The sequence below is a fragment of the Ictidomys tridecemlineatus genome, chromosome 10 (assembly GCF_052094955.1).
Source record: "Ictidomys tridecemlineatus isolate mIctTri1 chromosome 10, mIctTri1.hap1, whole genome shotgun sequence".
NCBI classification, from domain to species: Eukaryota; Metazoa; Chordata; class Mammalia; order Rodentia; family Sciuridae; genus Ictidomys; species Ictidomys tridecemlineatus.
Genome location: NC_135486.1, coordinates 139,310,609 through 139,336,017, shown reverse-complemented (window position 1 = coordinate 139,336,017; position 25,409 = coordinate 139,310,609). Strand labels below are relative to the sequence as shown.

The window sequence follows — 25,409 nt, the reverse complement described above, 5'->3', positions numbered from 1 at the left end:
GGCCATAACCTGCTCTCTGTTCTCTCAAAGCAAGGTGCAGAGCTGGAGATGAAAGATATTCATGGTTGGACTGCGCTTTTCCACTGTACCAGTGCCGGGCACCAGCAGATGGTCAAGTTCCTCCTGGATAGCGGAGCAAACGCCAACGTAAGGTGATTATGGCATCTTAACTGAATATAGGAGTAGGCAGGTCTCTTCACTCTAAGGAGAGCAGCCATAGAGGCAGCTAACCAGACATCAGGGCCACCCTGCCTTGGTGTGAGAGGTTAAGATGAAGGGGCAGAATGAGTGGGCCTACCCATGTATGTGACTTTACACTTACTTATTGGGACATTTGGTGCATCTTTCCAGGCTCCTGACCTCTTTTTCATTTTTTGTGGGTACAGGGGATTAAACCCTGGGCTTTGTGCATGCTAGGCAAGCACTCTACCACTGAGTTACACTCCCAGCCCTTTATGTTTTAGACAAGTTTGCATCAAGTTATCCAAGCTGACCTTGAATTTGACAATCCTCCTGCCTCAATCTCCCAAGTTCCTGGGATGACAGGTGTGGGCCACCAAGTCCAGCTGTGAGTGGAATTTAAATGGCAAAAATTAAAAGCTGATTCTTAGCCGGTACACCTATGGCCCCAGCAGTGCAGGAGCTGAGGAGGAGGACCCATTCCCTGTCATCTATTTTAAGACATACCATAATTTCTAATGACTCTAATAAATAAAAACTGCGCTAAAATTCAACTTGCCTATTGATTTTAAAACACATTCTGACTTAAGAGATGTTAAAGGGTGAAAAAAAAAATGTGTGTTAGAATGGATGAGAAGCAGCATTTAGCATGTCTCCTGGCTTCTAGAGCAGCAGGAAGTGTGGGGAGAAGAATGAGGACACACACGAAATGAGCTGCCAGAGGGTGCTAAGCTCAGGGAGGGCAGGTGGGTTATTAGTAGGGGAGCCTTTTGAGCAGCTCATGAGGATTCTGAGTTCAGAGGATGGGATTTGGGTGGATGAGAGGGAGACAGCTTTCTAAGGAATGAAGAGCAGGAGCTGCTTGGTGACCATGATTAAAGCTGGGGTTTAAGAGAAGTGAGTGAGAACAGCCTTAGAGGAGGGAAGTTGAGAGGCAATAGACTCAGGAGAGTTAATGCAACTCATGTATCACTCTTTAATCTCACCTCATTAGTTTTTTGGGCTATGGGTACTGGGATTAAACCCAGGGGTGCTTAACCACTGAGCCACATCCTAGCCCTTTTTTATATTTATTTAGGGATATGGTCTCACTAAGTTGCTTAGTGCCTCACTATATTGCTGAGGCTAGCTTCGAACTTGTGATCCTCCTGCCTCAGCTTCCGGAGCTGCTGCCATTACAAGCATGCACCACTATGCCAGGCCTTTTTTTTTTTTTGAGACAGGGTCTCACCAAGTTGCTTAGGGCCTCACTAAGTTGCTGAAGCTGACCTTGAACTTGTGATCTTCCTGCCTCAGCCCCTCGAGTTGCTGGGATTACAGGTGTGCACTATCATACCTAGCCAACCTATTCTTGAGAAAGTGCGTGCATGTGTGCCAGTGAGCACAAGAGGCCGCATGGGCATTAGCATGTACCGCTTTCTACAATCAGGGGTCTTGGCTTGCTTTTGTCTTTGGCAGGGGCACTTCTGCGTGGAGAACATATTTCTACTAATCACCTGCCTGTGCCATCTTGCAGGGAGCCAGTCTATGGATTTACTCCTTTGATGGAAGCAGCTGCTGCTGGCCATGAGATAATTGTGCAGTATTTTCTGAATCACGTAAGTGATCCAGTTTGTTAGCTTATAATTTTGTCACAGCAAATGAGGAATCATCATGGAAATATGAACTATAACAGAATTTTCTTTTACACAGAAATAACTTTTCTTTATTTAGTCAATTCATTTCCTTTGAACATCCATTGATGCCAATTATTGAGTAGTGCCTTGGGCATTAGGGGTACAGTGGTGAGTTAAAATCAACACCTGTTCCTATAATGAGTATGCTCTTTAAATATTAAGGGAAAGTTGGACTGGAGTTGTAGCTCAGTGGTAGAGCACTTGCCTTGCAAGTGTGAGGCACTGGATTCGATCCTAGCACCACATAAAAACAAAGGCATTGAGTCCAAACCCAATTTAAAAATATATTTTAAAAAATATTAAGAGAAAATGTTTTAACAAGTGAATAGCACTCATAATTTTATCACTTGGACTTTTTTTGGTACTGGGGACAGGATGGGGGTTAGGGGAACACTTTACCACAGACCTACATCCCCAGGCTCTCCTCCTACCTCAGCTTCCTGAGTCAGTGATTACAGGTGTGTACCATCACATTTGGCTTCACATTTTAAATGTAATAGGTTCTAATAAAAAAACAAATTAGGGGCCTGGGGATGTGGCTCAAGCGGTAGCGTGCTCGCCTGGCATGCCTGCGGCCCGGGTTCAGTCCTCAGCACCACATACCAACAAAGATGTTGTGTCCGCCGAGAACTAAAAAATAAATATTAAAAAAATTCTCTCTCTCTCTCTCTCTCTCTCTCTCTCTCTCTCTCTCTCTCTCTCCTCTCTCCTCTCTCCTCTCTCCTCTCTCCTCTCTCTCTTTAAAAAAATAAATAAATAAATAAAACAAATTAGGGCTGGGGAAGTACCTGGGATTGATCCCCAGCCAGCAAAAAAAGAAAAGAAAAAATGAAGAGACAAGTTAAAAGATGGGCAAAGAAGATAGGCACATGAAAAAATGATTGACATCAGTAGTCTTCCTTAGACCTCTAAGATGTCTGTGGTGAAGAGGGCAATACCAGGGGTTGGGGTGTGGAGAGATGGGGCCCCAGAGGCTGCTGAGGGAGAGCAGGCTGGCAGTTCCTCTTTTTTTTTTTTTTTTAAAGAGAGAGTGAGAGAGGAGAGACAGTGAGAGAGAGAGAGAATTTTTAATATTTATTTTTTAGTTCTCGGCGGACACAACATCTTTGTTGGTATGTGGTGCTGAGGATCGAACCCGGGCCGCACACATGCCAGGCGAGCGCGCTACCGCTTGAGCCACATCCCCAGCCCCTGGCAGTTCCTCTTGACAGTTACACCTAGTTAACCAAGGCCAGGCCAGTTCTGCCTGAGACACATACCCAGGAGAATGGGAAACCTGCATCTGCATGGAAGCTCGTTCAGGGAGCTCCTAGGGATCGGGAGTGCGCAGAGCAGTGTTACTCACAGGAGCCCAAAGTGGAAACCCTGGTGTTTTGTCATGTGGTTTTTTTCTTAGTGGTGTTTCGTGCATACCTGTCCATGTTGCTGCACACTCCCACCTCCTGGAAATGGACAGGAGGTGCTCCATTGTTTTTTCTGATTCAACTCACTGACCTCTGTATGTTCTTTCTGGTTCTCACTATGCTAAATGTTGCAGCAAAAATCCTGAATTTTAGAATGTGTCCTTATTTATTCTCTTAGGTTGGATTCCCAAAATGGAATTGCTGGGTCATGGGTTGCAGACTTCTAATGTTCTAAATTCCTCCTGTTCCTTTGCCCTCCAGTGCTTTGGTGGTCAGCTTGCCACCATCAGATGTGAGACTGTGAGTCTGAAGCTCTGGGTGTTTTGGGTTTTTTTTAAATATTTTTTTAGTTATACATGGGCACAATGTCTTTATTTTGTTTATTTATTTTTATGTGGTGCTGAGGATCAAATCCAGGGTCTCACATGTGTGAGGTAAGCACTCTACCACTGAGCCCCAGTCCCAGCCCTATCTGGGTGTTTTTTTTTTGAGATAGGGTCGCACTATGTTGCCCAGGCTTGCCTCAAACTGGAGATCCTCCTGCCCCAGTCTCTTAAGTAGCTAGGATTATAAGTGTGTGCCACCACATCTTGACAAGCTTTTATGTATTTATTTGTTTGTTTATTTATTTTTTAGTTGTTGATGGATCTTTATTTACTTATATGTGGTGCTGAGAATCGAACCTAGTGCCTCATACATGCTAGGCAAGCACTCTACCACTGAGCCACAACCCCAGCCCTTAACAAGCTTTTAAAGTTGAAAATTTACCGGACTTTCTCAGTTTCTTTTCTTGTTTTTACTTATTTTTTAGTTGGACACAATATCTTTATTTATTTTATTTTTATGTGGTGCTGAGGATCAAACCCAGGGCCTTGCTCATGCTTGGCAAGCACGCTACCACTGGGCCACAACCCCAGCCTGGACTTTCCCTGTTTCATAAGTAAATAAGCTTATGTAGTTCATTTAGAAAATACAGGAAATTAGGAAGATTGGAAAAATCCCATCATCTTCCTGCTTTAAAGATGTTAACATTGGGCTGGGATTGTGGTTCTGCACTAGAGCACTCACCTAGCACATGCAATGCCCTGGGTTCAAACCTCAGCACCACATAAAAAAAAAGGTAAAAAAACAAAAAAGTTAACATTTTCGGCATGTTTCCTCCTGGTGTTGCTTTCTTGCCCTGGCATTGTGTGAGGCTGTGGTTGTGATGCGGGTGTAGTTTACTGGCCTGGTTCTTGCAGACCTTGGCCAGACCAGCTGTGTGTGTGTGTCTCCCCTTAGGGTCGTGACGAGCATTCTCGTCTCTAGGTTCCCATTGCATATCTCTTGTGCTGAGCACTTTGTGCATCAAACTCTGTACTTAGGGTCCTCAGGATAGTCATACACGTGAAATCTTTGCACTGAAAGACTTTAAGTACATTTTAGAGCTTTGCATAAAAGTGCCAAGTTCAGTTTCAGAGGGTGGTGCTCTCGTTCAGAGAACTGTCTAAAAGGCTGCTTCTGTGGTGAGCCAGCGTTTCCATGTGAGAAGTGGAGCAAGCCAGACTTAGCTGGGTGCAGAGTGGAGGAGGGGTCCTGTGTGGCGGCTGCTGGCCACTCCCTTCTGCTTTGCCACTGAATTGCAGCAGCCCCTCCATTCTGCATTTGCCAAGCATGACTGTGAACCTGGCAGGGAGAGTTGCTGCAGCTGTGAGATGGCTTGGTGACTACTCCTGGGACATGACCACAAAGCCTCTCTCTTGTCATTAGGGGAGTGAGGGGCTGGGGTTATGGCTCAGTGGAGCCCTTTGCCTTCCACATGTGAGGGTTCTGTAAAAATAGAATAAAGAGGGGCTGGGGTAGGGCTCAGTGGTAGAGCGCTTGCCTTGCAAGCACAAGACCCTGGATTCAATCCTCAGCACCACATAAAAATAAATAAGTGAAATAAAGGTATTGTGTCCAACTACAACTAAAAATTTAAAAAAAAATAGAGCAAAGATATTGTGTCCAGGTATAACTTAAAAAATATTTACAAAAAAGAAAAAAAAAAAGGAGAGAGCCAGCAAAACTTGCTAAGTTGGTCAAATGTACCTCCTTCTCCCTGTCCAAGGTGTCTTTCCCACCCTAGGAGTGATCAGGAGCCTACAAACCTTGTCTTCTCATCCCTCCTGGGCGGCCCAGGGAGCGCGGGGACTCTGAAGGGGAGCTTCCTAACTCTCCTTTCATTGACCTTCACAGGGAGTCAGAGTGGACATGAGAGATCATAGTGGAGCCACGGCCCGGATGCTGGCCAAGCAATATGGACACATGAAGATTGTGGCCTTGATAGACAGTCACTCGCCTGCTCTGCCTAAGAACCTCTACCGGAGCCCAGGTATCTATATTTGCTGCTCTGCTTTATGCATTCTGGGTCTCTTTCTGGCTGTGGAGGCATTCAGAAGAAGACAGCTGGCCTCCCTATTGGGAGGCCCTCTTTCCCCAGCTCTTGCTATAAGGAGAGAAAGACAGTCAATTAATGTGGAGAGTGGTCCCTGCTGGCCTGATATTGTGCATAGCACAGGGAGTGTGGAGCCCCTGGGAAGTGGGGTAGGAGGGGAGCCTCACAGAGGCTGCTTTTCTGTTTTGTTTTTTTTCTTGTGGTACTGAGGATTGAACCCAGGGCTTTGTGCATGCAAGGCAAGCACAACTGAGGTATATCCCCAAGCCCTGTTTTTTAAGTTTTTTTTTAAGAGAGAGATTTTTATTTTAATATTTATTTTTTAGTTTTCAGTGGACACAACATTTTTTTGTATATGGTGCTGAGGATCGAACCCGGTTGCAGGCATGCCAGGCAAGTGCGCTACCACTTGAGCTACATCCCCAGCCCCTGTTTTTTTTTTTTAATTTTTGATTTATATTTTTGTGGTGCTAGGGATCAAACTCAGGGCCTTTCATGTACTAGCTCTATCATGGAGCTATATCCCCAGTCCTGTTTTTTATTTTTTTATTTTGCTGATAGTGTTCATTGCTAAATGTATTGATCTTTATTGCCTGTGGATTTTGAATCAGAAAATTTTTCCCAGTATGGCATGGTTGTGCACATCTGTAATCTCAGCTACTCAGGAATCTGAGACAGGGATCATATGTTCAAGGCCAGCCCAGGCAACTTAGCAATACCCTGTCTCAAAACCAAAAACACAAAGGACTAGGGTTGTAGCTCAGTGTAAAGCTTCCTGGAGTCCAAACCTCGGTATTGTAAAAACACAATCTCCCTAGGCCCTAGTTGTACAAAAATTCACCCGTGAGCGAGGCACCCTGGGGTATTTGTAATCCCAGTAACTCTGGAAGCTGAGGCAGGAGGATGGTGAACTCAAGGTTAGCCTCAGCAATTAGCAGGGCCCTAAGCAGCGTAGACCCTTTCTCAAAAAATAAAAAGGGCTGGGAATGTAGTGCAGTGGCAGAGTGCCAATGGGTTTGATCCCTAATACCAAGAGGAAAATACCGAGACTTTCCAGGTTTAATGCTAGTCCTTGTGTGTTTGGTGCTGGGTGTCAAACCCAGGGCCTCTCAGAAGTGCTGTGAAGGTGCTTGTCCACTGGAATACAGCCCCAACCCTATGGTTTCAGTTTTTACATTTAGATCCCTGTCCATTTATACTTTTTCTTCACATGTCATGAGGCATGGATCCAGTTTTATCTTTTTATTTTTTTCCTTTTCACTGGGGTTTGGACCCGAGGAAGCTCTATCACTGAGCTACTTCTCCAGCTTTTTTGTAAAATTTTTGTATTGAGATAGGATCTTGCTAAGTAGTCCAAAATGTCCTTAAACTTTTGATCCTTTTGCCTCAGCCTCCCAGGTAGCTGGGATTATAGTTGTGCACCACCATGTCCAACAATTTTCTTCTTCCAAGTTGCACCAGTATCATTTATGTAAAAAGCCAGCTTTGATCTAGTGGCTGGAGATTCGATCTTTGTTATCTACTGAATTTCCATTTTACCTGTGTTCTGTTCCACTGGTCTCTGTATTTGTGCCCACGAGCCACACACTGTTTGACCAAAAGCCTTTTGTAGCTAGTTTCACTCTAGATTAGGGCTATTTCCCCTCACAGCTCAACCTTTTCATGTTTCTCCAAGTTTTGGGTGTGTTTGGTGTGTTTTCCCCCATGTGGATTTGAGAATCAACTTATCCAACTCCTTGAAAAGTACTATTTTTATTCAGATGGTGATAAATTTGTAAATTTACTATATCTTTATGTGGTTACATCATCCCATCCAGAAGAAAAAGAATGTGTTTGGTTCTCTTCTACTTTGGGGGCTTTCAAGAAGGTTTTAAATTTTTTTTCATATGCATTTTGCCTGTGTTTATTCTAAAGTGTTTGACTATCTTTGTTGCTGTCCTAAATGGAGTTTTTGCTACCATTGTATTCTTTTTTTTTTTTTTTAAATATTTATATCTTTTAGTTGTAGTTGGACAATACCCTTGTTTTATTTATTTATTTTTACGTGGTGCTGAGGAGTGAGCCCACGGCCTCGCACTTGCTAGGTGAGCGCTCTGCCACTGAGCCCCAGCTCCTCATTATATTCTTAACTGCTTATTCTCAGTGTGTATGAAGGCAGTTGATGTCTCTGCGCTAATTTTGTACTCTGCCCTTACTGAATTCTTCCATTGTTCAAATTAGTTTATTATTGATTCTCTGGAACTTTCTAGGTTTACTACAGTACAAACTACAAATCAAGATAATCCTCTGCTCTGATTCTCATGCCTGATCTTGTGACACTTCTCATCTGTAGTGTTCAAGCATGACAGAGCACTAGTGCATGTCTTCACCTTGGTCCTGGTCTTGGTACAATGCCACATTAAGAGGCTGGCCATGTTAGGGAAGTCTCCATCCATTCCTGTATGTTTCAGGGTTTTGTTTTGTTTTGTTTTTAAAAATAGGAATATCCTTTGCATTTTGATAAGGACTTATTCTTTTCTTGGTTTTTGTTTTGGGATGCTGGGGATTAAACCCAGGGGTCTCCATCACTGAGCTACATTCCCAGCCCTTTTTAAAATTTTAAAATTTGAGACAGGGTCTCACTTGTATTGCTGAGGCTGGCCTGGAACTTGTGATCCTGCTGCTTCAGATTCCTGAGCCACTGGGATTATAGGTGTGTATCACTGTGCCTGGCTGCCAAGGACCTTTGTCTGCATCTGTGAATTTTATCTGTAGTTCCCACTTGGTGAAAAAAATCCTTTTTTTTTTTTGGTACTGAGGATTGATCCCAGGGGTGTTCTATCATTGAGCTATTTCCACAACTTTTTTTAAAAAAAATATTTATTCTTAAGTTTTAGGTGGACACAATATCTTTATTTTACATTTATGTGGTGCTGAGGGATCGAACCCAGTGCCTCATGCATGCTAGGTAAGCACTCTACCACTGAGCCACAACCCCAACTCCACCTTTTTTTTTTTTTTTTTTTTATAGGTGGACACAATACCTTTATTTTATTTTTTGTGGTGCTGAGGATCAAACTCAGTGCTTCATGCACACTAGGTGAGTGCTCTACCACTGAGCCGTTACAACCCCAGCCCTATTTCTACAACCTTTTTATTTAAAAAATTTTTTTATTTTTTAAATATTTTTTGGAACTGGGTATTGAATCCAGGGACACTTAGCCACCGAGCCACATCTTTAGCCCTTCTTTATTTTTTATTTTGAGACAGGGTCTAACTAAGTTGCCCAGGCTAGTCTTTAACTTGCGATCCTCCTGTCTCAGCCTCCTGAGTAGCTGGGAGTACAGGCGTGCACCAGCAGGCCCGACTTGGCCTAATTTTAATCTGATGGCATGATTCCACCCTGGCTTCTTTTTTCCATTGGCCTGCTCCCCACTTGCCCATTCATTTATTTTGAACCATTCTGAGAATGTGTGGGATGTTCCATTTCCTACAGCCACTTTACCTCACTCACCTCCTCCTTGTTTCTGTTTTCACATAACTTCCTTTATCTGCTCAGATGGAACCATATTCTCCTCGCAGTGTAGGTCTTTGCATGTATAGGAAAGAGTAGCCTCCCTGGTCTCTCGTTCTGTGACTCACTTACGCCAGCAGTTCACATCTGAAGGGGCTGGTCTGCCTCCTCCCAGAGCCAGGCACACAGCCAGCCACCTTTCCTGCTCGGGATCATTTATAGTAAATACTACATAGAGTATTTATAGTATACTATAATATCCATATTTATAGTAAATACTAGCTCAAATAATCTTGCCAGTTCCTCATTTACATGCCTCAGTTGTCTCTCAAAAGAAGAATCAAACTGGAAGTGGTAGTGCACACCTGTAATCCTAGTGGCTCAGGAGGCAGAGGCAGGAGGACCACAACTTCAAGGCCAGCCTCAGAAATTTATTGAGGCCCTAAGCAACTTAGCAAGACCCTATCTCTAAATAAAACATAAAAAACGGCCAGGCGCAGTGGTGTATATCTATAATCCCAGCAGCTTGAGGGGCTGAGGAAGGAGGACTGTGAGTTCAAAGCCAGCCTCAGCAGATTAGTGAGTCACTTAGCAACTTAGTGAGATCCTGTTTCTAAATAAAATATGAAAAAGGATGTATCTCAGTGATTAAGCACCCCTAGATTCAATCTCTACTACCAAAAAATAAAATAACAAACAGGTTTTGGGGGCTGGGGTTGTGGCTCAGCAGTAGAGTGCTTGCCTAGCGCATGTGAGGCCCTGGGTTCAATCCTCAGCACCACGTAAAAATAAGTTTTTAAAAAAGGTATTAAAAAAATGGGTTTGGGATGTGGCTTAGTGATTAAGCACCTCAAGTTCAATCTCTGGTACTAAAAGAAAAAGAAATAGTATCAATGATCAAGGGGAGCCCTATACAACTAAATCCCCAAATTTTGTGTTAAAAGTACATGATTAAACCAGGCATGGTGGTGTACACTTGTAGTCCCAGCAGCTCAGGAGGCTGAGACAGGAGGATCACGAGTTCAAAGCTAGCCTCAGCAAAAGCCAGTCGCTAAGCAACTCAGTGAGACCCTGTCCCTAAATAAAATACAACATAGGGCTGGGGATGTGGCTCAGTGGTTGAGTATCCCTGAGTTCAAACCCTGGTACCAAAAAAAATAAAAAAGTTGTGTCTGATATTAGTATGTTTTTATGAAGAAATATATTTACTTATCCCTTCAACTTAGAATGAAATTTTGTTCCTTTTTGAAATACTGGGACTGAACCCAGGACTTCTTAAATGCTAGGTAAACCCTTCACCATTGAGGTCCTCCCTCAAAATTTCTAATTACAAACAATACAGACTTGTTATAAAAAATTTTGTAAACCCAAAGAGAGAAGTAAGAACTCAAGTCCCCTGTCACGGGTAACTTAACAGCTCCTTGTGGCCTTAGCAGGGACTGGCCAGTCCTGGCATTTGTCACTAGTCGAGTTCTGGTAAATACACTTCCCTTCTTTATTTAGGAATACTAGTTATGATTGTTTTTTCCATTTTACTGTAAAGACTAGTAAATCAGTCCATCATGGAACAGATCATCTTAACTTTATGTTTGGCCCACAGAAAAATATGAAGATCTGAGCTCTTCGGATGAGTCTTACCCTGTTGCTCAGAGACAGAGGCCCTGTCGCAAGAAGGGCCTCAGCATCCACGAAGGGCCTCGCGCCTTGGCCAGGATCACAGCAATTGGACTTGGAGGCGAGACCCCGCAGCCCCACGGTGGTGAGCAGTCTATACTTCCAGAGGGCCCTTTGGTGTTGCATCTCAGGATTCTCTCTTGACAGAGAGGGGACAACACTCAGACCCTGGCCTCAGGCTGCTGTGGGACAGCCTTTGATGCTCAGGGAGATTCAGAACTGATCCCAGTGATGAGGGTGTGAGTTACTGGTTAGCTCTTGGGTGTGGGTTTATCTCCTTCTCATTGGGTAAAACTAGCAGTTTTTTTTCTGCTGTGGAAATGAAGCTAAGCCCTGATTTCCTTCAGTGAGTGGGTGGGTCCACAGTGGAGGGACATGTAAAGGGCCTGCCCTGGCTCTGCCCACATGCCCTGGGCAGAGACAAATTTGCCTCCAGGCCGCGAAGGCTCTACCTCTGCTCCTCTTGAGGTATTGATTTTTTTTTTTCTTTTTAAATATTTATTTTTTAGCTGTAGTTGGACACAATACCTTTATATTATTTATTTGTATGTGGTGCTGAGGGTTGAGCCCAGGGCCTCGCACATGCTAGGTGAGTGCTGTACCACAACATGCTAGGTGAGTGCTGAGCCACAACCCCAGCCCTGAGCTGTTTTTTTTGTGGTGGTGGTTTTTGAGATGGGCTCTTGCTATGCTGTCCAGGCTGGCCCTGAGCCCCTGGGCTCAAGTGACCTTCTGGTGCTCCGGCCTACAGGTGAGCACAGGCGGGCCTGGCTGTACTTGTTTTCCGTGGGCCAGTGTATTCAAGGGTCATGTTTTGCATTGCTGCTGTTAGTTTTTAGCTCAGGGCCTTTTTCTTTTTTAACCAGGTATCCTTTTAGCTGGACTTGATCGATTCAGGGGAACTGATGACTTCTAAATGCCCATGTTTAAAAAAGCCACAGGGGATACATACCTGGTGTACGGGGGTGGGGATGAGGGGGAAGTAGGTGTTCCCAGCTAGCAGGAGCCCTCGTGGGTGGCTTCTCTGGCTTAGGTGCCTGTAAATCTGGCTGGCTGTTCTCACTTTTCCCCTTGAAGAAGCAGCAGTGAGGACTGGGGTTGTGGCTCAGTGGTAGTGCACTTGCCCAGCACGCGTGAGGCCCTGGGTTTGATTTTTCAGCACCGCATATAAGTGCATGAAATAAAGGTCCATCAACAACTAAAAGATATAAAAATAAAAATTTTTTAAAAAGCAGCAGTGAGGGGACTGTAGAGGCCCTGGCCACTGGCTCTGCGCTGCCAGGCTCTTACTGAGACAGGCTGGTCTCTAAAACCCTCTCAGCCTCTTTCCTCACCTGCCAACTACAGACGACAGCCATGGCCAGGGGCCACAAGGTTCCCCGCCTGCTGCCTGCGTCCTGGTCCCCTCACCTGAGAACCCCCGAGGCTGGTGCCCCTAGAACAAGGGCCTGTCTTTACTCTCATATTTTGTGGGTTTGTTGCCCCATTGTGTACACAGAGCAGCTGCCTCCACGAGGCTACATGACCTTCACCAGCAGTGACGAGAACCTCCTGGAAGGTGAGGGCCTTTGCTACCGGGATGTCACCTCCCCCATCAATGAGCGGGACGTGGAGAGCAGCAGCAGCAGCAGCCGGGGTATGCCTCCCGCCCGTCCTGCTGGGCTCCCCTGAGCAGGAGAGATTATAGAAGGCCCTGGTTCTTGGGAGGAAAACCAGGTTGGGGCTAGAAGGCCCTCACAGCCATTCTGTGGGGAGAGACGTGTTTAGTTTGGTGCTGTTCTAGGTGCTTGGGATTTATCAGTGCACAGAAAGGACGAGTACCCTGCCCACCCTTATTGGGGGCCTCCAGGACATACAGCAGGAAGCTGAAGCAGCACTCAGCTTGGAAGGAGTTGCAGAGAGCTGGCTAACCAGGCCCAGGCACAGGCTCTGGGGCGCCCCCTCTGCCCTCCCCGGTGAGGCCTCTCAGGCATCCTGTCTTCTGTTCCCAGAGGAGCCTGTTTTCTGTGCCAGCCTTGGGGCCGTGCGAAGCAGCAGCAGTGAGGGCCTGGTGAGAGCCCAGGGGCTCAGCAGTGAAGCCTCCCTGGAGAGCAATGAGGTGATGTCTCCCCTCTCCCATCTCACTCCCCTTCCTTCGTGTCTTGGGGCTGCCTCACAGTTCACTGGGAATGGGCCAGCCTGATAATAAGTATCTAGTGCAGTCTACACTGTGCTCAGAACACACCAAAGGCACCGTTGGGGGCCCGCCCTGTCGTTACCAAGGAGGCCTCTGTGGCTGGTGGGGGGTGTTTGATCAGTGCTTCAGGTCTCACAGTCCTACAAGGGCAACAGCATAGCTAAGCCCGGAGCTGGGAGCAGGGCAGGGCTGCAGCCCGCAGTCACATTGCTCCCAACACACACCTCTTGCCACAGGATTCAGATCATGTCCGTAAAAGCTCCGTTCGCAGACAAACCAAGAGTTATGTGAAGACTAAGAATCGTTCCAGCACCAGTGATAGCCAGTGGCCTCCCAGCTCCGGGACTTGTGGAACAGCCTATTCCCCAAGATGTGTGCCCCAAGCTGAGAGGTCATCCTACACAGGACCCCAGGTAAGACCACTTGTGAATCTGGTGATTTTACTCTTGGAAAGATGGTGCTTTTGTGATTTGAGAGGCGCTTCTTTTTTTTTTTTTTACAACAGAAAAATATTGTTCACTGGTTTATTTTTCCAAATGAGCAATAGACTATTTACAAATAAGCAGATCTCCAATGATGTGTATTAAAATGGCAAGCCTATTAACTGTTTGAAATCTAAATGAAAAAAAAAATAAGGCACATTTGATCTGTGAGTTAAAAAGTGTAATGACAAAGTCATTTCACTTTTGTCCCCAAAACACATGAGCACCAAAATTGTCCAAGAACACTTAATATTTAGTAAAACAGGAATGTGAAAATTAAGAAAGGGGTAAAGTCTCTTCAAAAGGAAATCTTTGGAGATCAGTTTACTGCAAATAAAACATACTAACCACACTCCTGGTACACATAAATACTAATACTAACAGGTACTCAAGAAATGGCAGAACTCTAAACAATGGATATTAAATAAATTAAAGGTATTCAGATGCCAAGGATAAAATAAACAGTAATTAAAGAATGAAGTAACCATCTCCACAACAGACAGGACAAAGTGAATGAAACCAAATACACCTCCCCCCATGTTTTCATTAGGGTGTTTTTGTTTGTTTAGCTTGCATACATTAGAATTATTACAGTAATTAAGAGAGGCGCTTCTTACGTACTTGTAACAGGCCAGGCACTGTTGAGGACAGAGTGCTGGTGGGTTTTCTAGATGAACTCCCTAACAGTCAGTGGCCTAGATGGAGCGGTTTTCACCTCTTCATGGACGGGATTGCACTCTGTTCCCTTACTGTCCACGTCAACTTGGCCTCCCCAGCCTTGGGGAACAGATTTCAGAGCTGCCTCCAGAAGTCAGTGATGAGATGCTTATGAAGTGGGGACAGCATGATGGCACATGATGAAAAGTGCAGCAGCCCCTTCCTTGTGGCAGGCCACCCTGTGGAGCAAGCTGGGGGTTACCAGTGTAGTTCTGGTGCTCTCCTGCCCTGTGGCAGCACGAACGGTACAAATATGTAAGCATTGCAGGCTCCATCTCAGGCCTGTGGAAGCTGATTGGAGAGTTTATGGTCCTGTGGAATTGTGAAGCAGCCACCTTGGAAAATTTGGTCCTTCATTCAAAGCAACAAAAAACTTGCACAATAGAAATTCCAAAGTTGAAAAGTGCTACTGAAATAAAAATTTCACTAGCTGAGTCCAAGAGCAGATTAGAGCAGGCAGAAGAATTAGCAAATTGACTTGGGCCATCTGAGGGTGTCTGGTCTGAGACACACAGAATGAAGAGATGTGAGCAGAAGCTGTGATGTGCCACCAGCCACCAACATGCAACCTTATGCAGCAGGAAGGAGGACAGAGGAAGCATGTAAAGAGCAGCCTGCCCTTCCCAGGTCCCACCAAGAGCATGGGTCTGCACACCAGGGCTTGGTGCTTTGCCAGTAGGAGATGTGCATGTAGACAAGCAGGCATGAAATCCTCGAAGAGGAGACTCCCAAAAGGAACCAGAGCCAGGACTCATCACCAGGGATTCTTAAATTAAAGGCTCCATTGATACCTTTATGGAATTGAACAGTTGCCACACGCAGCAGTCAAATGTCCAAGGGAATACGAGAGAAGGGTAACAGCAGTGAGCAAGAAGTCTTGGAATGTGCCCCTTCTTGGCCTCCTCAGCCCCGGTTGTACATCCAGACTCCCTGTTCTGCCTGATGTACTGCAGGCAGAGGGGTGGCATGGAGCCTCTACCTACAAGCAAATTGTCCCGGAGCTGAGCTTGGGAATCCAGTGGGCTCAGACCAGGTTGCACCTTGAGGAAGGGGGTGTTAGGAGAGGAGGAGCCTGGTTCTGCTCGCAGCCGCCGCTCCTGCCCCAGCTTCCCGCTCCTGCATGTCTCTTGGGCCCTCTAGGATCTTGCAACACTGCTGGAGCAGATTGGCTGCCTGAAGTACCTGCAGGTGTTTGAGGAGCAGGACGTGGACCTCCGCATCTTCCTGACCCTCACTGAGAGTGACCTGAAGGAAATCGGTATCACGTAAGTCCCAAGGGCCACCTCCGGCCTGACCCCGTTTCAACCAAACATTCTAGGGCCAGATTACATCTTGTTTCCTGGCACTCAGCCCAGCAGGCAGAGAACTGCCATCAGCTAGACTTGCTCTATCCAGCGTCCTCTGTCCCTCTTGCTCAAACAGAGGGCCCCTCAATGGCCCTCTGACACCACTGCATTCGAGGCCCTTGGACGTTATCTGCCAGTTTTGTGGGTTTTTTTCATTTTTTTTTTGTATTCAGGGTTTTATGACTTCTATTACTTTTCTCATGATCAGAACATTAAGAATTGTACAGGTTGGGCTGGGGCTGGGGTTCAGTGGTAGAGTGCTTGCCTAGCATGTGCAAGGCTCTGGGTTTGATCCTCAGCACCACATAAAAATAAATAAATAAAGGTATTGTGTCCAACTACAACTAAAAAATATTAAAAAAAAACCGAATTGTACAGGTAATCGTCACATTTCCACCAGAGGTAGTAATTCACAGCGTGGGCTTATTTTTCAAGAGCTTGAATATGAAATGTTTTAACATAAAAACAAAATAAGTATAGGTCTTTTGTCTTGAAACATCCTCTTTGCATCCAATTGAAGTTAATGTCGTTAATGCTCTTTCCTTGTGAGTGAGGGCTCTCCCTCCTTACCCTGCCTGCCATCAGGCCCCGGCTCCAGCTCCTATGTCCTCAGGAGACGTCCAGACACTGCCTCGCATCCTTGGTTTTCTGCACGACTCCCCGAGTATTCCTTGCAGGAAGGTCCCTCCACTTTTACTATCTTGGAATGTCTTAATTTTTCCCTCACTTTTTAAAAAATATTTATTTTTTAGTTTTAGGTGGATATAATATCTTTATTTTATTTTTATGGGGTGCTGAGGATCGAATCCAGTGCCTCATGCGTGCTGGGCGAGCGCTCTACCACTGAGCCCCAGCCTCGCCCTCCCTCACTTCCAGTTAGAGGGTTCTTGCTGCCTCCTTTCTCCTGGGCACTGCCTCATGGCCCCCGGGCCTGTGGTGAGAGCCCTGCTGGCCTTCCCTGTGTGCTCTCACGGATGGTGAGCTGCTTTACTTGTGCTGCCTCCAGGGTCCTTCTTCTGGAAGTCGGGTGGGTGTGCTGAGGGCGTTGTGTGGAGTTTCGCGAGTGTTACGTCTTTGATCAAGTTTGGACTATCTCGGCCATTAGTTCTTCAGTGCTCTCCTGGAGCCTTCCCGTCCGTCTCCTGGGATTCCCACAGTGTGGAGTGGGCACCCTGGTGGTGCCCCACAGCTTCTTAAGTCTTTTTTGTTTCTCAGACTAGATAATTTCCATTGCTCAAATCTGCCTTTGAATCTCTCCAGTGATTTTTTTTGTTGTTGTACTTTTCGACTCAAGTTGCTTTGGTTTCTTTTTCAGTTTCTCTGTTAATAGTTCTACTTTGTTTTGACCTCCACATCTTTTAGTTCTCTGAGCACTTCTAAGATAGTTGTTTTAAAGTCTTTGTCTAGTAGAGATATGTCAGGTTTTATTCTGGGATGGTATCTTGTTTTTTATTGACTCTGTCGTATAGTTTTTGGTGTTGGAAACAGGACATTTGTTTCATAACGCAGTCACTTTGGAAATCAGAGTCTCTACCTTCCTCAGGGTTGGCTGTTTTTTATTTTTTGCTGTGGGCTTCTCAGGCTTTTTCAGAGCCTGTGCCTTTGTCTGGGCGTGTGGTGATTTTCTGCAGTTGCTTTTGAATGGCCTGGTCATAACTGGCCAACAGAAAGACGAAGAAAAGGCACCACCCTTTAAAACCCCTCGGGAGCCACTGCAGCCAGCGTTCAGGTCAGGGCTTGCAGCATGGTCACGGCCTCCGTGTCTCTGATCTTTGGAGGACAAGATCTTCACTGCCCACCCTGGTTGTTGTAAGCTGCAGGGCTGAGACTGGGCCTGGGTAATTCCACGGTGCTAGGAGACGAACTTAGACTGACTGCACCTGCCACCAAGGTCTTCTGTAGACTCTAGAATGCAGACTCACATTCTGCCAGTGCAGGTGTCTGGGTGGTGGGGAGACAGATTCCTGGTGACATGGAATCCTCTGTGGACTCAAGAGCAGGCAGACACTGTTGTCCATAGCCCTGGGGCCAGCAGCAGAGGCTTTTAGCAGCTGTTTCTGTCCTTGCCCCAGGATCCCAGGTGATCCTTTAGATCCAAGGGTTCCCCAGGGCACAGCCTTGGTGGCGGGATGGCTCATGGAGTCCCTGTGCACGTAGCACATGCTGACAGGTATCCTTCTCTGATTGACCCCTGCAGGTTGTTTGGGCCTAAAAGGAAGATGACCTCTGCCATTGCCCGCTGGCACAGCAGTGCCCGTCCCCCAAGTGATGCCCTGGAGCTGGCCTATGCTGACCGACTAGAGGCCGAGATGCAGGAGCTTGCCATCCAGCTACACAAGGCAAGTGGGGGAGAGGGAAGGGGTGTGTGCCAGTGTGGCTTAGCAGTACCTGGAGTTGTACCTCGGCATGGGCAGGGGACGGGGCAAGACCCAGAGTCAGCCAGGGAAACAGCCAGACACACAGGTGGATGTTGCCACACAGGCGGGAGGCTTGGAGGGACATGAGGAAGGCAAGGAGGTCAGGTGGACACGAGAAGAGCCACTGAGGGTGAGGACCAGAGAACAACAGCTGTGGAGGACGGGGGACCAGGGGAGCAACACCAGCAGCTCAAGGATGGGGACAGTGTCTGGTGGGGCAGACTCCAGGCTCCTGAGGGAAGCCCAGCCCCAGCCCCAGGGACTCTGCTCCCTCTTGCTTTGCTCCCTCCAGCGCAGCCTCTCTCCCTGCAGCGCTGTGAGGAGGTGGAGGCTATGCGAGGCCAGGTGTCCCAGGAGCAGGAGTTGCGGGCTGTGGTGGAGAGCTGCCTCTTGGAGCAGGATGGCGCCCGCAAGAACGTCCACACCCAGCTTCAGGAGACCTGGGCGCTGGCCCAGGGTGCCACCCTTGTCCTGGAGCAGCTACGGTGAGTGGGCTCAGCGCTGTCCTGGGGCAGATGCATTAGTCTGCCAAACTGCAGAGGAACTTGCTTTTGTGGGGACACACTGCCATCACCCCCCACCAATTCTTCAAGCAAGGTTTGGGTTTCAGGCCTGGGTTCCCAGTGCCCCACCCGTTCTGCCTTGGCCCTGTCTCCAGCAGGGTAGACCCAGGCAGCAATAAGGACTGTTTCTCTCCTGCTTCTCAGTGGGGCTTTCCTGGGGTGCTTGCCAGCAGCTGTGGGGACAGAACAGCTCTCCTTACCCTTGGGGGCATGGGCAGAAAGGCTTTTGGGGAGGTTTCTGCCTCACTAGCACTTGGTTTGCATCTGGCAGAGCCTGTCAAGCTGAACTGTCAGCCCGAGTGAGGCAGGCCCAGCCCTACAGTGCGACCACCCTGGGCCCAGGCCACCCATTGGCAGGTAAGGAGACAGTAGCCTCTGGAGGGGCAGAGGGGTAGGAAAGGAATCCCCCAAACTGAGCTTCATCCAGTCTTTTGGTGGCTTTCACGTCAGCACCTTGCCCACCCAGGTCCCGGGAAAGGTTCCCCAGAGAACCGAGCTTGCTTTCTCACCAGTGAGGGTCGATGCCATCCCTGGTGGTGGGAGGTGCAGTCACTACAGTGTTGAGAAGACCCCTTTGTGGCCAACTGTGCTGTTGAAAACCTCTAGTGACTTTTGCACTCCACCTGGGTGGTAAGCTGGGGCCACCTCCCAACCAGTAATTAGAACTTTGGTCAGCAAGTTAGAGGTCATGGGTCTTTCTAGAAAGCCTCATAGACCCCCAACTAGAGGGGTCAGGACAGGCACAGGCCACCCCTGCCTCAGCCTCTGGGGATTGCTGTGTACCAGTAGTTAGTTAAGGAGGGTCTCCTGGTCATTAGAGCTTAGGACAAAGGTAGGGCCCCGGGGAAACACCCCAGAACAGCACAGCCCTCTGTACTGCAGACTCCAAAGGCTGGCATGCATCCCTGCAGGCCATGAGCCTCCCTGAGCTGTCGGGAGCCCTGGAAGACTGTGTCCATGAGATGGGTGAGTCTTCCGAAGGGCAGCAAGGCCTTGCCCCACCTGGGCACCAGATTTTGGTGGGAGGGAGGCAGGGGGAGCCCTTCTCAGGGATAGCAGGTTTGAGTGTTTCCACCCTAAAGTTGGCCTTGTGGCTGGGGCCAATCCCGCTCTGGGGCAGGCCCTGAGCCCAGGCAAGAGAGGCCCAAGATTAATCCATTCTCAGTTCCCCAGTTCCCTTCCTCCCTGCTGCAGAGCACAGACTCTCCTGTCACCTCCTTAGGACAAGCACTGTGCTCAGTGACCCAGAGCCTGGAGAAGCTGCAGGTGCTCAACGGAAAGGAGAAGTGGCGGGAGCCCTAACCAGGAAGGATGGTGAGAATCTGCCTGCCCAGGGCTGTGTCTGTGCCTGGCCACGAGCCTGCAGCAGCAGGACCTGCTCTAGCAACTTTGGTGCAGTGGGAGTTGCGGTCCTCAATCTTCCTCTTCTCTCACCAGGGCCTTTTTGTTTTTCAGAATCTGACGTTGGGTGATCGATCCACCCTGAAGTTGTGTGCCAGGAAGATCAGAGGGCAGTGGGCAGGCCAGGCCCAAGGTGGGGCTGAGGATCAGGCCCCAGGGAGCAATCTGCAGACAGAGGCGGAACTGGGGCTGTGGCCCCTGCCAGGCAGCAAAGTCAGCACTGAGGAAAGGATGAGGGCTTCTCACCCAGAATCTGGTGGTAAGGCCCTGAGCTCATGGGCTGCCATGTCCAGACCAGGCAGGCCCTGGAGAGACAGTATCCCACACAAGTAGGCACCTCACCAAGGTCTGACCTCAAGGTGAGGATCAGGATGCCTAAAAAATGTGCCATTTGTTGGAGAATAAAATTTACATTGGCTGATAAGGGCTCAGTTCTGGTCATGTGTGCAGTACTGGCCTACACACCAGTAGATCAGTGAGGGACAGTCCCTACCAGAATCCTAGCCCCAGTGAACTGGGGCTCTGGGCGAATGTCCCTGCCTGTTCCCATCCCTTGTAGCAAGAGCTTAAGTGGTTCCGTGGAATCCAGCTTACAGCAGACTGCTACGAAAACTAAAGTGTAAACCAGGCACAGTGGTGCACACCTGTAATCTCAGCGACTCAGCAGGGATTCACCGCCAGCCTGAACATCTTAGGACCCTGTCCTAAAGGGCTGGGGATGTGGCTCAGTTGACGCTACATAGCAAAGTGCTTTACCCCCCACCTGGCCAGCCTTAGTGCCCTCGAAGGTGGAAGCTGGCTGCAGCCTTCCTTACCAGGCTGGACGTGGGCTGTGGGGGTTTCCCAGCTGTAGCACTGGAATCTTTCTAGGTGTGGGGCCCTAGAGACTGCCAGTGGTGGCCTTCCTGTCCCATGGTGGCTGTTCTCCTTCAGCACATTAAGCCTATGCTGCAGGTCACTCCCTGGAGCTGCATGCATTGTGCTGAGAATGGAGAAAGGTCGCCTTTCAAAGCAGAGGTCAAAGGAGCTTGAGTGCAGCTGGAGCCACCAGGGTCAGAAAGGGTCTGACACTAAGGTCTTGGCACAACCCACTAGCCAGACTGGTGGCATGCAGAGGTCAGAGGATGGTAGACAGGGGGACCAGGATGCCCCTGTGCCTGGGGAATTAGAAGCCTCTTGGACACAGCCTCCACACTTCCTCTGAGCCCGACAGGAGAGAGGCCAGTCCCAACCCAGATATCTATCCAGAAGCAAGCACCCAGCCGCAAGGAGTGACTGTGTTTTCCATCCTCCCTCGACTCCACACAAGGCAGGGCCCCAAGGCCTCACTGTCCTCAGGAACTCAGCCAATATAATGTGAAGGAGAACCTAACACAGTAAATCCAACAACCACTCCAAAATGATAGATAGCTCTTCTCCAAGCTGTGGGGCTGGCTCTGGGAAAGGATGCAGGAGTGAGGCCCCCTAGATAAGGGCTGCCTCTGCCAGAACACGTCTTCTGGGCGATCCTGAAAATCAGGTGCTAGTCAGGGCCTCTGTGGCCTGTGACGCAACTCCCACAGGAGGGTCTGAGCCTTGGGACAGGGCACAACATCCTGAGCTGAAGAGCCAGCTTAGGCCCCCTTTTAACTGACCAACCTGAAAGGGTAGCTGCCTGCTGGTCCCAGGCTGGTGATACAGCTCAGTTGGTAGAGTGCTTACCTCGCATGCCCAAGGCCCTGGATTCAGTCCCCAGCACCACCAAAAAACAAAGTTGGGGAAACCTCCAACTTGGTCTTTCTGAGACCTGCACAAGGCCCAGGACCTGCATGGGCAGGCAGCCATGGAGCCCTAACAGGACGAACCTGTTAGCCCCTAGACTAGGAACAGCAGCCGGTTTTGCCAAAAACATGCAGCGAGCTGTGTCTGTTTGATGAGGCAGGAATGGCCAGCTGCCTTGGAGCAGTGCAGCCCTCTCCCCTCAAGCAGGCTTTGCCACCAATCCTGTGCACCCCACACCTTCTGCCTCATTCCCAGCAGGAAGGGCCCTCCGTACCCACATCCCATGCTCCTCAGCCTCTGAGCCCTTCCAGACCACAGTCCCAGGAGCCCTCAGACTTCATAAGTTGACCAAGTGTGGGGAGTCTCCAAATGTACGTACCTTGAAGTCCTGATGCACCACGCGGATCTGAAGGATCACTGTTGTCTGGCGCAGTAGTGCCATGACCTGGGATTGGGGCTTTTCCGCTGGGATAACAAGCCAGAAGGGTTGAGCTACACTCACCTGTTCCTTTGTAATCCTACCTCTTGCCTCATTTGAGTGGCTTCTTCCTAATAAAAGGATTCAGCAGGTGCTCCTCTCTCTCTTTCCACTTACCGGTCAGAGAAGCCGACACAGGACCCAAAGAGTTATTTCTCTGCCTCTCAGTGATTATTTCCTGCACCTGGAGTGACCTTGAGAGTCTAAGTTGTGGACAATAAGGCCCCGCATAAAAGTCCTCTTCTCCATTTTCCACCTCCCCAAGCAGACACTGCTTCTTCATCCAGTTTTCCCCATCCCACTCCCCAGATTGCCAACAGCAGGCAGCAAGGCGATGGAACGCAGCCCTGAAAGGGAGACCCATCCTGTGACTCGGAACCCCTTTCCCCACCCTGCGAACCACGGCCAACCCCGAGGCGGGCAGGGCGCAGCCCCACCTCCAGGCCGGGAGGTGCACTTCGGGCCCTCGGTCAGGTGCGAGCTCAGATTCGGTGAAGCGCCCGCGGCCCAGGCCCAGGGTGGGCCCTACAGCGACCAGAAGCGCCAGTCCGCGAAACCCGGGGAAGTCCAGGGGCCGGTCCAAGCGCATCTCCAAGGAGCGCGGCGCCACAGCCTACGCCCGCCGCCTCCTACCAGCACCAAGAAGCACATGGGGATGCGGACCAAGAACTGCCTGGCGTTGGCAGCGTACAGCGCGGCGTGGCACGAGCAGATGCAGCGCGGCGCCAGCCTCCTCCAGGCAGATCCCCTGCTCCGGACCAGTGTGCACACTCGGATGTTGACGTCTAGGCGCACGCGCAGGCCCGCCCCCGACGGGACCCACCAATCGAAAGGCAGCCGCGGACGTGGGCCTCCCTGCCACCAATCGCTGCTGTGCCTCCAGCGAGCGCATGCAGCGCTCGGACGTGGACCCCACCTCTCCCCAACACTGGACATTAATAAGTGTGCAAAGTAGGGGCGGCCGGGCCACGACCCTCGCAAACTACGACTCCCGGGCGCCTCGCGGCGAACCGAGGCAGCCCCCAGGGACGCGCGGAGATCCCGTCACCTCGCCTCGAGGTTGACCCGACCCCTCCCGAGACGGCACCCCGCCTCTCCGGAGCGCAAGGACAGCAGGGCCCGACACGGTGCCTATGCAGCCCTGGGTTCAGCCTCTGGGGCTGCAAATGGCTTAAATTCAGGGAGTGGGGCGTGCTTCCCAGCCTAGCGCCCCATATATCCTGCAGGCCGGGACTTGCCAGGAGAGGCCCGAAGTCGGGAACAATCGAATCTCCGACCCAGTATCCTGCAGAGGTGGAGCCGTTAGTATTTACCCTGCATTGTCAGAACGAAGTCCTGGGGCCTCGGAAGCAAGCATCCAGCACCCATCTGCTGCGCCGAACTCAATCAACGGCAGGGCCCAAGTGCCACGCCCCACAGTGGGCGTGGGTTTGTGGAAAAAGAACCCCCACCCGCACTCTCAGGATGAGTACCCCGGGCTGGGGCCATTGCCTGGTGGCACTGGAAAGGTGGCATTGAGCAAAGGGGTGGGGGCACAGTTGGCAGGATCTGATGGAAAACCATCACGTTAGTTTTATGGTGGCATCAGGAAATTGGAGGAAATAAGGACCCAGAAAGAGACTCTTCCCTGCTGTGGGCATCACTTGGGTCAGGGATCACACAAGGTTTAAGGGAAGCCAGACTCCAAGTGTGTGATTATGTCTTAAGAGCAAGTGAAGGGTGACTCATCTGTCCAGAGGCCCCCCCTGCAGGTAGCCACCACACCTGAGCCCAGGTCTGTGGGCTCAGGGGTACAGGGAGAAGGCTCCCCTACCCCCACCTCTCCCCAACACTGGACATTAATAAGGAGCTGGGTCTGTGGGGAAGTGAGGAGGGGGTCCAGTTTGGCCCACACAGAACTCCCCTGACCTCCGTCTACTCACAGGGACTGTGTAAGACCCAGGTGTAGCTGCAGGGCCACGGGGACAGGCATCCCCTGGAACACCGGAAGCAGCCTCCACCGTATTAGCTAAGGAGCTGTGGGCTGTATGTGGCCAGTTCCCTGAACACCAGACGCCCCCTACTGGAAGGCCACTCCTGGGCAGGGGAGCATGGGCTCAGGAAGGCCTCCAGTTCCAAATCCATATTCTCTGGGCAGCCAAACCTATTGCTTCAATTCATTAAGTCCACCTAACAGCTGCAGGGTATTGCTCCCTTGCTTAAAAAGCTCATCATTCTCAAAACTCAAGACTACTCCCAGCCGGGTGCAGTGGTGCACACCTGTGATCCCAGCGACTCAAAAGGCAGAGGCAGGAGGATCGCGAGTTCCAAGCCAGCCTTGGCAATGTAGCAAGACACTCAAAATTTTTAAAAAGGGGCTGGGGTATAGGTCAGTGTTACAGCACCCCTGGATTCAGTCCCCATACCAAACACAACACACACACACACACACACACACACACACACACACAAAATAACCATGAAGACCCTTTCTGACTGTTCCTTATTAAACAAAAACAAAAACAAAAAAACTCCAACCAGCTGGGCACAGTGGTGCACTGTGGAGGCTGAGGCAGGAGGATCACAACTTTGAGGCCAAGTTGGGCAACTCAGCAAAACCCTGTTTCACAAAATTTTTAAAAAGGGCTGGGGGTGTAGATCAGTACTGCAGCACCAGAAAAAAAAAATTATTACCAAAAAAAAAAAAAAGTCCAATTATTTCACAGGGTCTTTGGTGTCTGTCCCCATCTCCTGACTCTCCCAGCAGCTGCACCAGGCTCTGTCTGCCAGGCCTTTGCACCTGCTGTGCTGTTGCCTGAAGCACTATTTCAGGCCATCTCTTCATCCTTAAGGGCTCAGTTTAAATGTGTCCTCAGAGAAGCCCTCCCTGACCACCAGGTTAAATTCAGTTCCCCATGTGACTCCATCCTATCACCACTGACTTAACAGTAACCAAACCCAGAAAGCCTATCTGGCAAATGCAACTGCCCCAGGGCCTGGGTCACGTCAGTACTGCCCTCCTCTGGCACAAGGAGTGTCCAGTGAACATGTGTGGCATGAATCAGGGATGGGGATGGGCACTGGAGCAACAGCCCACACACCTGGGGCCAGGACTCCTTCCCCGTCAAGTCTGCTCTTGCTCCAGCCAGGGCTAGCAATGACAGGACCGTGCTCGGGAGCGCTGTCACTGCTGCCTTACGTGAAGAAACACAGCAGGGCCACAGCCATCAGCAGCTGCCACTCACCA

At 49.4% G+C, this 25,409-nt stretch overlaps 2 protein-coding genes across 11 annotated transcripts in view; one reads left to right on the top strand and one right to left on the bottom strand.

The window, feature by feature from the left end:
• Positions 1 to 20,368, top strand: part of Anks3 (ankyrin repeat and sterile alpha motif domain containing 3) — a 26,378-nt gene extending 6,010 nt beyond the window's left edge. For 3 of the 10 annotated variants that reach the window (XM_078024874.1, XM_078024876.1, XM_021727615.3), the window contains 14 exons: positions 31 to 152; positions 1,697 to 1,778; positions 5,477 to 5,612; positions 10,769 to 10,927; positions 12,341 to 12,478; positions 12,834 to 12,940; positions 13,255 to 13,431; positions 15,358 to 15,482; positions 17,761 to 17,902; positions 18,293 to 18,465; positions 18,815 to 18,900; positions 19,426 to 19,509; positions 19,766 to 19,857; positions 19,999 to 20,368. In XM_078024874.1, coding sequence (XP_077881000.1) covers positions 31 to 152; positions 1,697 to 1,778; positions 5,477 to 5,612; positions 10,769 to 10,927; positions 12,341 to 12,478; positions 12,834 to 12,940; positions 13,255 to 13,431; positions 15,358 to 15,482; positions 17,761 to 17,902; positions 18,293 to 18,465; positions 18,815 to 18,900; positions 19,426 to 19,509; positions 19,766 to 19,845 — 1,611 coding nt within the window. In that variant the 3' untranslated portion in view covers positions 19,846 to 19,857; positions 19,999 to 20,368. Of the gene's footprint in view, positions 1 to 30; positions 153 to 1,477; positions 1,501 to 1,638; positions 1,779 to 5,476; positions 5,613 to 10,768; positions 10,928 to 12,340; positions 12,479 to 12,833; positions 12,941 to 13,254; positions 13,432 to 15,357; positions 15,483 to 17,760; positions 17,903 to 18,272; positions 18,466 to 18,814; positions 18,901 to 19,425; positions 19,512 to 19,765; positions 19,858 to 19,998 lie in introns of those variants that run through there. The other 7 variants (XM_021727616.3, XM_040276665.2, XM_078024875.1 and 4 more) reach the window with 7 other exon arrangements.
• On the bottom strand, positions 13,529 to 25,319 carry LOC144367671 (uncharacterized). The gene is made up of 3 exons (XM_078024902.1): positions 22,301 to 25,319; positions 22,085 to 22,170; positions 13,529 to 18,716 (listed from the first exon to the last, which is right to left on the bottom strand). The coding sequence occupies exons 1-3, from the start codon at positions 22,770 to 22,772 to the stop codon at positions 18,684 to 18,686; spliced, it is 591 nt and encodes a 196-aa protein (XP_077881028.1). The 5' UTR covers positions 22,773 to 25,319; the 3' UTR covers positions 13,529 to 18,683.
• Positions 25,320 to 25,409: the final 90 nt, after the last annotated feature.